The sequence below is a fragment of the Anguilla anguilla genome, chromosome 8 (assembly GCF_013347855.1).
Source record: "Anguilla anguilla isolate fAngAng1 chromosome 8, fAngAng1.pri, whole genome shotgun sequence".
Lineage (NCBI taxonomy): Eukaryota > Metazoa > Chordata > Actinopteri > Anguilliformes > Anguillidae > Anguilla > Anguilla anguilla.
Window position 1 is genome coordinate 16,493,310 of NC_049208.1, and position 15,540 is coordinate 16,508,849.

At 48.8% G+C, this 15,540-nt stretch overlaps 1 protein-coding gene across 1 annotated transcript in view; it reads right to left on the reverse strand.

Moving 5' to 3' along the window:
* Window positions 1-15,540, reverse strand: part of LOC118234415 (chromodomain Y-like protein) — a 38,461-nt gene that overhangs the window by 3,671 nt on the left and 19,250 nt on the right. Inside the window, exons 2-5 of the mRNA XM_035430930.1 lie at window positions 8,537-9,332; window positions 5,520-5,767; window positions 4,817-4,989; window positions 1,787-1,997 (exon numbers count right to left, since the gene is read on the reverse strand). Of these exons, the coding sequence (XP_035286821.1) occupies window positions 1,787-1,997; window positions 4,817-4,989; window positions 5,520-5,767; window positions 8,537-9,332 (1,428 nt within the window). The remainder of the gene's footprint in view (window positions 1-1,786; window positions 1,998-4,816; window positions 4,990-5,519; window positions 5,768-8,536; window positions 9,333-15,540) is intronic.

Here is a 15,540-nt window from a genome sequence, read left to right on the forward strand (position 1 = left end):
ATACACACAAACACACGAGCACACACACAGGCACCCTCCCCTACATTCGCATTCAGAATCCAGAGCCATAGCTTACATTCCTTACATAAAATCCATTTATACAGCTGAATTTACTGAAGCAATTCAGGCTAAGCTGCTCACAGGTACAACGGTAGAGCTCCACCTGGGACTTCAACCGACACCCTTTGAGTTACAAGCCCTGTTCCTAAACCATTATGCCACACTGCCGTGCAAATTTAGGGAGATGTAGCTGAGGCTAACTGTCAGATTAAAGCTTGTGCATTATGACAGTCCAGGCTCTCTAATTTTTTTATTTATATGTACACGTACTTTACAACAGTAGTAACAAGTAGGCGAGCAAAAGGGAGACAGCCCACAGCAGTGATGGTGAACAGAGGAGACGAGCGTCGGCGGAGATGAAGGAGACGAGGGGCGGCAGTGATGGTGAATAGAGGAGAAGAGTAGCAGCCATGATAATGAATAAAGAACCCGAGCGGCGGCAGTGATGGTAAGAGAGTTTTAAGTAACGTTACACCTGGAAGAGAGTTTTAAATGCCATTGTGGGTGTAAGAGCGCTGTACGTGACGTTACACGTGAGAGAACCTGAGGACAGCGGGTTGCTCTGGGTAACAGACAGTAAGCAGACTGTAAAGCCAGGTCGCCCGCGCAGCCCGCCAGTGTAGGCCGGGGCCCCGAGGCTCGGAATGAGGCAATATGTCTGCAACCCCGTCACTCATTTACTCACCTCCACACAGGAGCAACATTACAACATCTCTCTCTCTCTCTCTCTCCCTCCCTCCCTCCCTCTCTCGCTCTCTCTCAGTGTGTCGCTGCTGCCCTCTAGAGCTGCAGGAACCGCTCTGCCTAAAAACTGACTTTATATACCAGTGACTCACTAGAGCCCTTATGCCGCAATTTATAAACACCTCTAGGACTGACTTTCTGTTCCAGTTTCAAACAGTATGGGTTCCCACTTAGAGTGCCTACAGGCTCGACTTAAACTCTACTTAAAGTGTTACTGTGTTCTTCAATGAGAAAATATTTAAGGACAATAATATTATGTCACATTCACACTTCTATATTATTACTAAACCGTATAACCAAAATCTTACCCACTTATACATCCAGACATTTACAGAAGCAGTTCAGCGCAAGCAAGGCGTAAGGCATACAAATGGTGTTCCCTACCAGGACATGACCGCAACCTGCATATGTGCTCAGCTACTTAACCAAAAACACCACACTGTGGACGGCGCGTTTCTGAACGACTGTGCATTAAGAACTGCCGGAATCTTCCAAACGACAAACTAAAACGCCGTCGGTCATTTTAGGAAGGAGACTGGAGACCGGAGGAGCTGTGGAGAGTCCTCCTAACAGCCATTACTTCAGGCCTGTAAAAGCAGAGAAGGCTGGGGGGCAGGAGACCGAAGGGCGTCCTAAGGTCAGAGCGCTGCAGCTGGAACAGGAGGAGTAAATGAGATGAGTGATGACTGTAGGCCTGCTCACAAGGGCAAGGAGAAAATGAAAGGGGGATGTGGGTGGTGACAGGAAAAGATGAAAGGGAGAGGAGGGAGGGAGGGAGGGAGAGGAGGAGGGAGAGAGAAAGACAGAGAGAGGGAAGGACAGAGAGAGAGGAGAAAGGGACATAAACAGGAGAGAAAGAATGGGAGAGAGGGTGGGAGGGCAAGAGAGAGAGAGAGGGAGGAGAGAGAAAGGGAGGAATCAACCATACCAAGGCCCAAGAAGGCTATTGATCTGACGGACAGGGTGGCGGGTGTGCACTCACAGAAGCCACGCCCATGATGCGGGGGAAGGTGAGGGAGGAGCAGGCGTCAGGCGTCTGGCCGAAGGTGGCGTAGGGCGTCTGGAACCAGGCCTTCTCATTGGCCCAGATGACGTCGCACAGCGGCAGGATGGAGGCCCCCAGGCCCACCGCTGGCCCGTTCACCGCCACGATGATGGGCTTCTTGAACTGGATGAAGGTGTTCACAAACGTCCTGAGGGGAGAAAACGCTGCGGTCATACTCATCTTCACAACCACCGCCATCATCTTACTCAGCATGATAACCAACATCACCATCATAACCAACACCATTATCATAACCAACACTATTATCATAACCAACCCGTTAGTATAACCAACATCACCATCATAACCAACATCACCATCATAACCAACACCATTATCATAACCAACATCACCATCATAACCAACACCATTATCATAAGCAACCTGTTAGTATAACCAACATCACTATCATAACCAACATCACCATCATAACCAACATCACCATCATAACCAACACCATTATCATAACCAACATCACCATCATAACCAACACCATTATCATAAGCAACCCGTTAGTATAACCAACATCACCATCATAACCAACATCACCATCATAACCAACCCGTTAGTATAACCAACATCACCATCACAACCAACACCATTATCATAACCAACCCGTTAGCATAAGCAACATCACCATCATAACCAACATCACCATCATAACCAACACCATTATCATAACCAACATCACCATCACAACCAACACCATTATCATAACCAACCTGTTAGTATAACCAACATCACCATCATAACCAACATCACCATCATAACCAACACCATTATCATAACCAACATCACCATCACAACCAACACCATTATCATAACCAACCCGTTAGTATAAGCAACATCACCATCATAACCAACATCACCATCATAACCAACACCATTATCATAACCAACCCGTTAGTATAAGCAACATCACCATCATAACCAACATCACCATCATAACCAACATCATTATCATAACCAACACCATTATCATAACCAACATCACCATCATAACCAACATCACCATCACAACCAACACCATTATCATAACCAACCCGTTAGTATAAGCAACATCACCATCATAACCAACATCACCATCATAACCAACACCATTATCATAACCAACATCACCATCACAACCGACACCATTATCATAACCAACCCGTTAGTATAAGCAACATCACCATCATAACCAACATCACCATCATAACCAACACCATTATCATAAGCAACCCGTTAGTATAAGCAACATCACCATCATAACCAACACCATTATCATAAGCAACCCGTTAGTATAAGCAACATTGCCATCATAACCAACACCATTATCATAAGCAACCCGTTAGTATAAGCAACATTGCCATCATAACAAACATCACCATCATAACTAACCCGTTAGTATAACCAACATTATCATCATAACCAGCAGCACTATCACAACCAACCCCGGTAGTAGCTATATACAACACTATCATCATAACCAACAGCATTATCATAAAAGACCCCTATCATAACCAAACGCATCATCATAACCAAAACCATCATTAACAAACACCATCCTCATGTTCATCTTCATAACTGAACTGTGAATCATCACCATAGCGACCACCCATCATTGTAATACTTATAACTGTGATGTCATCATAAGCATGGCCGTTACCACAATCGCTACACTACAAAGAACCGTGACCCTGCGCAACAAATGACAAAAGCATAATTATGCGTTACATCGCTCAAAGTAAATCACGCATACAGAAATCTGTGTCCAAAATTTCCCCATTCAGCTCCTGCAGGCTGACATCAACAAACAGCATTTCCCACAGTTCTTTGTCCATGGAAAAATATTTACCTGCTTAAGCCGCTGGTAAATATTCAGGGAATAAAACCACACTAAAACAAAGAACACAATAAAATCAGCATGCCAAGCGCTGTTGCCATTCTGGCGAATGGGAATGCAGATTCACAGCAGCGTTTAAGTCTGGGGGAGAACGAGCAATGTGCCAGAGAGCAGGACCGACAGCAACGAAAGTGTGCACCCCACAGCTCAAACCCACCAACACTGTGTACCACATTACACACGCAACCCAGATATTGCATATCCAACGGAACAACTCATCTACACGCAAGATCCTGTTGAAAAATAAACGTAAAAGCTGTATTTATTTGTACAAGCCATTCTTGCTAAGGGTTTATGTTACGTTGCTTAGTTAATCATGGCGGCATAAAGGAATAATGAATAAGACAGAAAGGAAAGGATACACGGCAGGATTATTGTCTTTATGGGGAAAGCAAAGCAGCTGGTGACTGAAAGCCTGGAGCTAGTTCACAGTATGGGTCTGAAACCTTCACCCCCCTGCATGGCTGCCCTCCCCCTTTGGCTCTCCTTAGTGCCTGTTCCTCATGAGCGAGTCGGCAGTGTGATCGCTGTACTCCTCTAGAGTTTTCCGCTCAATGACACACTTGAGAACAGATTTTGGGCCTTCCGCCCCCTCCCCCTTTTTGGCTCGTTCGAATGCCCGCATTCCAGAACGTTCCAGGCAGACTGAAACCGTCGGAGCAAAGGGAAGGGGAGGCTTGGGCGTTCTGCTCTTGGGACAGGATGCCCTTCTCCACTCACAGCATTTGTAAACACTTGTCCACTAAATCCCAGCTAAAAACATAAAGGAGATATTCACCCAAAAATGAAACAAACAACTACTGCCAAATGAGTGTCTACAGATAAGACAAACTCAGGCAACGCATGCATAATGTCCCGTTCTGTACGATCACTTCATAAAAGCTTCAAGAGATGAAGTTATTCCAGATGCTCGTTTTGTACAAAGACTGTCATTTTTGCACTGCTGTAAAAGTAGGCATGTCATATAAACATTCCTGTCTTTTAAACATTCTTCTGACAGACAGTGTATGCAGCCTTTCCCAGATTTCACTTGGAAACTCAAACTCCCATAGTTCATTGCAAAGACTCTTCTATGTCTGTACCTGATGGATTCGGCCATCTTGGTGCTCTCCTTCTTCCTGTCATCGGTCAGTCGGCGGATGAAGTAGATGAAGTCCAGGCCAAAGCAGAACACGCTGCCCACCGCGCTCAAGAGGACCAGCTTGCTGTCGTCCGCTGCTGCTGTGGTCATGGCGCTCTGCACTTCCTTCATCACCTGAGTCATCATTATCATCATCATCATATCAGCTATCTTTACTGCACAACGACAGATAATCTGTTCTACACAAACAAAATCAAGACAAAGGACACCAGTATCATCATTGCTAATCTTTACTATCCGATCTGTCATTATCTTAGCTTTTACGACCCTCTTAGCAACATTCCAGTCACAATAACCCATATAAATAATGTCAATCTATGAAATCGGATTTAAGATGGGCCACAATCTTTAATGAAGGCCATTTCCATTCATTTTCCTGGAAATCACATACAGGCAAATCTTTATTATTCCGGTTGAAAATGGAGAATTGATTGCAGTTCAGCAATCTACTGCACACTGGAGTGCAATGAAAGTGTATCTATGGAACGGAACGGAGCAGGGAAGCACTGTTAAATCTGTACTGACATTGAAAGTGACATTAAATATAAGAGCTTGGCTCAGCAGAGATGCCCACGCTAACTTAGCATGTATAATAAACGGCGAATGCTGATGACCGCCACGCGCAGGCTGGCGGGGGGACTCACGTCGGGGTTGAGCGAGTTGTTCTCGGAGGTCTTGGTGGAGAGCAGGATGTGCGTGAAGCCGTCCTGCTTCTTGACCACGATGTCGCGGTAGCGGTAGGCGCTCTCCGTCTGGCGCACGCTGAAGCGCAGCCGCTTGTCGAAGGCCGAGGAGCGCTCCTCCAGGCGCCGCTTGCCCACCACGCCCGTCACCGCGCTCTGCAGGCTGGCCGTCCCGTTGGCCGCCAGGGCCGCCATGAACGTGGACGTCCCTGGGGGGGTGGGAGCAGACGGGGGGGGGTGAGGCTCATCCGTCAAACCGGCGAGCCGGACTCGGGCGGATCACAGGAAATCAGACACTGGAAGAGCACGCTCACTGACATCAGATACGCGGGAAAGTTTCCGCTCGGTCAACCCAGCCAAGGAGCTCCCTTACAAAAACAACACCGCACAGAGTACACGAAAGGTGCAAAACCGGCTTGCAAGAAAACATCTAATGACAAATGTGATGTTTCCATTTCCAAAGTATCACATTTTTGATAGTGATATAAGCAGAATGCTTTCTTGCAAGGAAGTGTCACACCTATCATTTAATTCATTTTAAAATGTCTCGTTAGCACAACTGGTGGTTGTGGTGACCGGTTGACTGCCAGTAAGGAGCTATCCTCCGCAGTGGCTGCAATCTGAAATCCCCCGGCTGGTAGACACAATACTGTTAGGTGTGTTATTACTGGAGTCTAGACTAAAGCAAAAGCTGGATCCACCCATATTAATTACAACCCAAGGCACTCTTCCTCCCATTATAATGAATACAGCCAAGAATGCTTTGGCAGGGTTGGTGTAATTAGCGGTTTGCGGATGAGCTTGGATTTAGTTAAAGATTTGCCTACGTGGCAGGTGTCTAGGCACAAGGCCATCTACACTTCCAACTGGTTCTTTCTTTTGGAAATAAGCAGGATAAAGTTCTTCACACATATCAACACTCCCAAAACATCCATATTTTGTTTGCTTTAAAACGCTGATGTAGGTTCACTGATCTGCCATGTTTAACTGGCATGAAATTCATCTTCACTTCCTCAGTGCAAGTCAAGTGGTGTAAGATTTCAGCTGAATTTTAAAGAACGCTTTCAAAACCAATGACTCTTCATTTCTATGTGATGACAGTATTTCTATATTTAGCCTAAACTCATCCAAAAGCTTATTACATAGCTACCTATCAAACAGGTGTGCCTGCATGTATGCAATAAAGTATCTGCCATTTGCTTCTTTGCAATGGCCAGAAAACTGGAGCCAATTTTTTGGCCAGCTATAGCTCCCAAAAACAAACCCTGTGAAGGTCGTTCACATGCTCTAGACCACAGAATGAGGTACTGAGAGCAGAGACTGTGTCAAGCTACACACACACACACACACACACACACACACACACACACACACACACACACACACACACACACACACACACACAAACACACACAAACACACACAAACACACACGCACACACACGCACACACACGCACACACATGCTACAGTACAGTGGCCCAAAAGGACGGCAGAGACTTCAGACTAGGCAGCAGGAAGAGACCAGAGACGTGGATTTGTGATGATCACATAAGAATGGTTATTATAACTTATTCACATCTTATTGCCTTCTTCAGACATCCATCCGCATTTCAGGTCTCTTCCTGCTGCCAAGGCAAAAGCAGTCCTGACGTGCTCCTCTCTGAGCTCCACTCTGTACAGGAGTACATTGCACTGTGCCACTCCTCCCTAGTGGCATGGTGCTGGTTTTGCAGACATTCTGCTCTTTGGATCGCTTGTTGATTTGGAGCACTTTCCCCTTTATGCGTGCGCTTTCTTTTTGAAGTGCGATCGTCCTTGTGGGCCACCATTATATAAATGCTCGAACACAAACAGGTAAACATGGACAATCACTGTATCCATTTTCTGCCGCTCTTTTTATGTAGGCCTACATCCTGCACTGTGATAGATGGCCACTAGTCTGAGTGGAAGGCCTTATTAAATCCCACTCCAAGATGTCCCCAAAGGAACTGCACTCAGGAACTGAAGATCAGGCTGTTCCTTTCGAATCGGTCATGAATCTTGAGTTCACGGTCTGCCACCTCCTCACAGGGAGACCGTCTGTAATGTACCATGTCATAACCATCACACCTCTACAAACACTGCAGAACACAGCACACTTATATGCTGTTACTACGGCAACACAGCTAAAGCGCTCACCCTTATCAGGACAACTGCAGCAAAGACACCACAGCAACGCTATTACAGTCCAAACAACTGGCACATCCCAGCAACAACGGCACCAGAGACCGCACCAGAGACCGCACCATATTTTACACCAGAAACTGCACCCACAGCCCGCCATCACCCACGGGCCCTTTCACCCACAGCCTACCATCACCCACAGCCCGCCATCACCCACAGCCTACCATCACCCACAGCCTACCATCACCCACGGCCCGCCATCACCCACAGCCTACCATCACCCACAGCCCGCCATCACCCACAGCCTACCATCACCCACAGCCTACCATCACCCACGGCCCGCCATCACCCACAGCCTACCATCACCCACAGCCCGCCATCACCCACAGCCTACCATCACCCACAGCCTACCATCACCCACGGCCCGCCATCACCCACAGCCTACCATCACCCACAGCCCGCCATCACCCACAGCCCGCCATCACCCACAGCCTACCATCACCCACAGCCTACCATCACCCACGGGCCACCATCACCCGCAGCCTACCATCACCCACAGCCCGCCATCACCCACAGCCTACCATCACCCACAGCCTACCATCACCCACGGCCCGCCATCACCCACAGCCTACCATCACCCACAGCCCGCCATCACCCACAGCCTACCATTACCCACAGCCTACCATCACCCACGGCCCGCCATCACCCACAGCCTACCATCACCCACGAGCCCCTTCACCCATGGGTGGGCATTTCACGTTCACTGTGTCATAAGAGCACTCTCACAGTCTGAAGGGACCCTGAAGCGCGTACCTTTCCCGTTGAGCGTGCGCACGGCCGCAGGCGTGATGGGGACAGGCGGAGGGGGCAGGATGGTCTGGGAGCGCGGGCGGGTGCCCATGCGGGCCCTCTCCTCCCCGGGCCCCAGCAGGGCGGCCGGGGGCTTCTCCAGAAGGGCCACCTCGGGGGGCACGGCGTCGGGCTCCTGGCCCGTCTGCTCCAGGCTGTGGGCCGCCTCGCTGGGGGACTCCTCCGAGTCCGCCCGGCTGTTCATGGGGCTCTTGGGCACCAGGATCTTGATGCCGGACCGGGCCAGGTCCATGGTCCGCCGGCCGGGCCCGACGGCGTGGGCCCCCGGCACGGCCGCCGCCACGCCGCTGGGGTTGCTGGGGTTGCCGGTGCGCCGGTACTTTGGGGCGGAGAGAAACGGCGGGGCGTCCGCCTTAGCGTCCGAGTCGCCGGCGCCGAGCGGCGGGTCTTGGTGCTGTCGCTTGGCGACCGTGGGGACGGCGGCGGCGGCGGCGGGAGGGGGGGCGGCGGCGGCGGGGCCGGCGCTCTTGGCCAGCGCGTGGCCCCCGAGCTGCGGTCTGGAGATCTGTTTGCGGGCGTTGCTGGGGCCCGAGCTGGGCGAGCTGCGCGTGGAGCGGAGCAGGGAGCCGTCCCGCTGCCGCTCGCTCTGCAGACGGTTGAACTCGTGGATGAACTCCATGCAGTTGGACAGGTGCGTCTCCGGCTCCCAGGTGTCCCCCTCGAACCCGTAGCCCCTCCAGCGGACCAGGTACTCCATCTTGCCCTTCTTATTTTTCCGCTTGTCCACGATCTTCTCAACCTGGAGGACGGCAAAAAGACGTCCGTGAAATAAGAGCATGAACCACCCTCATTATCACAGAAAAACCTTCTTCCTTGTCACGTCAATATTAATAAGGCCCTTTTAAAAACAGGCAGTGGAGAGCATCCAGGGGAATAAAACCACCCTTACTTAAACATTACACAATTCCCATTGCAATCTTATATCTTTGGTCTCTGGCCCTACAGAAGCTATTATTTCCCAGCTCCACACAGCATAGTGCTGTCAGGCAGCAGAGCAGGAGCATGAAGGAAGAGCGGAGGCTGGGTGGAGGCAGGCAGCCACAAACCTCCCTGCGACACCCTAATCATTACGGGCAGGAAAGGCAAACAGCGCAGGAGAAATTGATAGTGACAGAGACACATTATCCGTCCAACGGAGCACAGCATCCAGGCGCAGTCAGAGGCTGCCATTATAAAACTGACAAACCACAGCCCTGTCAACTGCCGCCCCACACATCTTAGCCACAAGGCCACTTCAGTCTGCTTTTGAGACTGTTCCCCGGCACCTGGGGAGACGTGAGCGGCAGGGTCACGGCGTGTGAAGTAACCGCTCTCTCCAGAAGAGCGCGGACTGGAGACCTCGCGGAAGGAGGCGGGGAAAGGTTAACGGCGCGCGTTAGCCAAGCGCCGTGAGAAGCCAAAAAGGTCAATCTCAGCATCACAATGAAAGCAAGCGTCCCACAACCGCAACGCTCGCATCTTTTTTACGAAAACGATTTTCTGATGAAATGTTTTAATTTCGGAACTTGGAAATAAAGGGCAGAGGCATAGCGGGCGCACACGAATCGTCGTTTGAAAACCACCTGATTTTGTCAGCCTTTCCGCTGGATGTCTAAGCCTGGGAAGGATCCGCAAGGGCTAACCCAAATATACAATTCCCTCTTCAATTCCAAGGAAACGCATAAATGACTGAGGCAAATAACCTGGGGCCTTTTTCTGTTTCTCCGCTGCTGACATCAGCTCAGTGATCTTCACTTTCCATTTTAACAGGATTTAGACAAAAATGTGGGTCCAGAGTTTCTGCAATAACGTAGATCTTGAACTATCAGGAAATATACGAACTGATGGAGTATGGAGTTCATCAGAAAAGAAAAGTGAGATGCTCAAGAAACAGAACATCAACAGCCCTCACCCAAATCTGGCAGGAATGTATGGCAGCCGAAAGCCATAAATCCAGTGTCTCTTCTGAAAGTGTAGGGCTCATTTCACAGAAGTGAAAGTGAAAATAATTAGTAACTGTTACAAATGCTACTCAGAACCCAGAGGTAATCACAGATATTCAACGGTGCCACTGACCAGCCAAAGCACCTCAAAAATTCCCCCATTAACATGAAAGCTTGTCCAGTACCTCCTCCACCCCCCAGCGGCCAGCGGCAACCTCCGACTTCCGAGAGCTGTTTGGCGGCTGAAAAAAGCAGCGGTTATGCAGGGAGGCGCGGCCACACAGGATTCACCACACGCACACCTGACCGCGGCATCGAAGGGATGAGACAGGAAGTGGGAGCACTGTTCCTTCACATGAGTGAAACTGCTGGGAGCAAGCAGCAGGACAAACATGGCAACCACACAACCTATTGGCCAAAGCAACTGCATCGCCTGCATTTTACACTTCAAAGAGCAGACGGTACATTAGGGCAAGAGTAAGAAACCCTCGTCCATTTAAAACTGAAGAACATGCAATCTGTAAATGAAGTATGACATTCAATCCATCTTTTTCGTTTCGATTATTTTAAACTCGGTTACAAATGAATACATATCTTTTTGCCTGCAGAATACTGGAGCAAAACACCGGCACCGTGTGAGAACAACAGCAAAAACCTAATATAACCACTTTATCTAATCAGAATCAAGTCCTCTTAAGAGAGTGAGCTCTTTCAGCTCTCTAACACTGACTCTGGGGAGCCATTTTAACACACACGTTTTTGGAATTTTCACTTCTCTTTGCTTGCTTGCCGTTTGCCCTTCATCTCCACACTTGTCCCTTCCCTCAGAGAAGAGACGACTGCGCCGACGTGCAATGCACACAAAACCACGCAGAGCCCGCCCCTCGGCCCGCCCCTCGGCCCGCCCCGGCCGCTACCCACAAACCGTCACCAGTGGAAAAAACCCACCTTTCTCCGTTTCCCCATCCGCAAAAACAGGTGACACTTTATTACGAGCCCTCACTGCCTCACAGTGCTGCAGCTGGACCTGACACCACCTGACAGACTGAGAAACGCAGTCCTGAGCTCACACACCCCAGATCAAGTAACAGCGCTAGCATGGAAGCACTGAAACTGACAGGATAGGATCTGCAGGCTTACTTTAGATTACAGTACATTACATTACTGCCATTCAGGAGACCAGAGCGACTTACACAACTTTCAGCTTTTTTAAAAAAAAACAAAGTATCCATTTATACAGCTGGATATTAACTGAAGCAATTCAGGTTAAGTACCTTGCTCAAGGGTGGAACAGCAGTGTCCTATCCGAGAACTGAACCCGAAATGCATACTGGGTAAAGAAATGGGTTACAAGCCCATATGCTTACCCATTATACTACATTGCCTCCCATTATACCGCAGCTGATGCATGCTTCCCTTCGCTCTACCTGAACCTGTAATTGCCTTATTGGGTCAACTGCTGGGCTAGGAGTTATTATGTGGTGCAGTTATCCATGCACTCAGAGCACCCAGCAGTCCATCTCTGAGAGACTTAGTGAATGCACAGAACTGTACCAGGGAACCGGGGAAAATGTGCTCATCTAACGGCTGACCTTATCTCTGCCGCTTAGAACGTGCTTCAGACCTCACTGTGGCTTTACATTCACTGTGCAGCATCTATGATCTAGAGAGAGTCAATAACCGCTCGAAAATGAACAAGGCGCAAGACTGGATTAACACACTTCTCACAACCGGCTTTGTGAGTGCCATCTGTCCAATCAAAGCCTCTCCCCAGGTTTCCAAAACGCTTGGGCCTGGAACTGCCTTTAAAAACGCCTTTAAAAATACTTACCAATTTTACACTCAGAATGAGTATCAAAGCATTAAAACCAGTGGAAATTTCTTACTTTTCAATAAAATAACAGAGGGAAGCAGTTGGGCATTATTATGTGGAATTCTGAATGTTATACCCATAATAAATAATTGTAATAATACTATATACCATCTAATGATACATGTAATACATAAGAACAGGCTTGCATATATTTCCACATGGTTGAAAGTCCCACTGAGTCCATCTATTTGGCGCAGTCTCCTCCACTGTTGCAGCGAGCCCTGCCGTTTCGGCTCATTATATTCCTGTCGCGGTGCTGATTTAGTGTGTGGGCAGGAGTGTCGCTCCCTGGTGCACCTCTGATTAAACCAGATGCTGGGCCCCGCGGTGTCGAGTGCTCTGCGGGCTCCAGGCAGCTGTTCCGCCGGAGGTCCGCGCGGCCCCAGTGCTGCCGGGGGCGGGGGCGCCCCTTGAGGCGCGCGGTTCACAGCCCGGGCCAGAGGGGGCACTGCTGAGGTCACGTCCGTGAGAACACCGGGCAGAGGGGCCGCTCGGCCTTTTGAGAGAGCGGGCACTGCAGAGGGCACGCTGTAAAGCACTACTGGGCGAATACTGGGTTATCATGATATGCTAGCACACACGTCTGATCAGTGCGCTGATGACAGTCACAGCTCTTACACCGCCTCTGAGGAACGGCGACCCCAACGGAACCTTAACTGCACAGAAAACCTCCAGCTTTAACAGGGACCCCAGCTAGCTTCCACTCATTTTGGGAATGTGTACCAGCTGCAAATACCTCAAGTCTGAGAAATGAATGTGCGCGCGCACACGCACACGCACACACACACACACACACACAAACACACACAGATACAGACACACACACGCACACACACAGACACAGAAACAGACAGACAGAAAAAAACACACACAGATACACAGATACAGACACACACGCACACACACATACGCACACACAGCAAAGAAATCCCAGGAATCCACAGGAGTGGAAAACATCTGCATGACACGAGCATTACGTGTGTCTGGACATACTTAGCATCTAGCTGCTGACCTACATACAGGTGCGCGGTCGCTGGAGTGCTTTCCTCTGCAGGCAGAAGGCAGAATGAAAGCAGGGTGTGATTATACCAGCGAGCCCCACAGTACCGGGAAGGGGATTCAAGCACTTAAACACTCTGGCTCCAGTGCTGGTCTGCTCCCAAACATACTGCATAAACACACACAGAAAGGCTGGAGACATCTGTGTGTGTGTGTGTGTGTGTGTGTGCGCGCGTGGACTCGCACGAACACCAAAGCGGACGGAACTGGTAACCATGGAAACGGCTGACAAAGCACATTTTTACAAGCGGTGCATTTGGGACGGAATCCTCGGCAGCCAGAAAACTGATTGATCGCCAATAGAGGCAAAGCACTTAAAGCAGCTGGACAAAGGTTCACATCACTTTAAGAGTTCTGGCCCCAACAGACTCTTTTCTTCTCTCTAGAGAATTAACCATCCCCCCCCCCCCCACATAACGAAGACAGGAGGACCCCCTCAACCTCCTCCACACAAATCAGTACTGCCTTGGTCTCGCACACATCAATGAGCTGGCTTGTCTTTAAGAAAACTTCAGAAGCTACAAAACACTAGCCTATCTTCAGGTCATTTAATGTGAGAATATATTATGCTAATGAAATGCTGAATGCATCACCATTCAATTGTGAGATCTTAGCAAGGCTAATAATGTGCCTTCAAATATTAAAAGAAAACATTTTGGAAACCGAAATACATATTTACAGAAACTTACATTCACTAGAAGCAGCACTTTCAGCGGCATGGCAGGCATATATATTATGTGGGAAAAAAAACATCTAAGTAATTAAAAGCAACTAGTGAATGACACTGCAGTTCACAGGATTTTTTGAGTCACTCACCGCCTTCAAAGTTATGACAGGCAGCCTATATCTCATAAAGAGCAGCAAACCTGGTAAGAAGCCCATGTTTTTATACTTCTGTAATAACATGGGCTTCTTCAGATTTAACATTCGTGAGTAGCCTATATGTTATTACACACTTATAAAGAACTGTATATCGGTTTATGATAGGCAGCCTATATGTCATTACAGTTATAACAAACTGTAAATCTGTTGTTGACAGGTAGCTTACATGTTATTGCACACTTGTACATCTGTTCAGAGGTGGACAGGTGTCAAGTTTGGGGGAAATGAGCGATGCAGCGTAGCTTCAATGTTGTGACAGCGTCATGTGCTGCCATGGGAGAACAGCTTGTTGCTTTAGATCTCCTCCATCACAAGGCAGCCTGCAGCATTCTGTGCCAGACCGTATCCACACAGGGGATTGCAGTTAGCCCCCTCATTTGCATTCTCAATAAACAGGCTAATAAAACAAGCAAGAAAAACCTGTTTCCTCGGTAGCAGGGGGTGCCGTTTGCATAACCAACCAACTGAACCCCGATTTAATTCCAACATTATTGAATCAATGATAATGATAAGAAGATGTTGAATACATACTTCCGGTTTCAAACCCATCCAGTTGGCTGTTCCAGTTTGTAACCCTTGCATTTGTAATGATGAAGTTAAAAGAAAAGAGAAACTGTGTAACCCCACAAATGATGTGAAAACACATTGAGCTATTACACAACAGGGGCAGTTAAAATCGACCTGCTGTTGTAGGCTATATGTTGTTTCTGCTTGGGTTCTCAGATGCAATGGAAGGCAGTAGAAAACAGAGAGCGGGCCAGGGGCAGTACGTCCCCCACAGGGTTGCGAAGGGCATCGCAAAACTTTCCGGCAAGGGGCCGTTGGGAGGTGCGATTTGGCAAAACGCACTTAAGAGTCGCTCATCACCGCCCACTGAGCTCTGAGAGACGCTTTGTAAAGCTCCGCCCCTTTTCACTCCTCATTATCAGCTCCAAAGCGACAACGCTTAGAAACACTTACGAAATAGAAGAAAAGAAAACAAAACTAAGTAACAGGTAAGCGAAAGAGAGCTTTTCCGCGACTAGGTACTGCTATCGGTCTCCTTCTTCCCTCCCAGGTTCTTCGCCTGCCAGTCCCACCCTCAGGTTACCTTATGTGCTCATAAAGAATAGCCCAACCCGCTTCAAGCCAGCGAAATAAACCAGGACTGGATAGGTGCTCAACAGCCAGGATGGTCAAACTAGAGTAAAAATGTTCTATGCAAGCAGCGC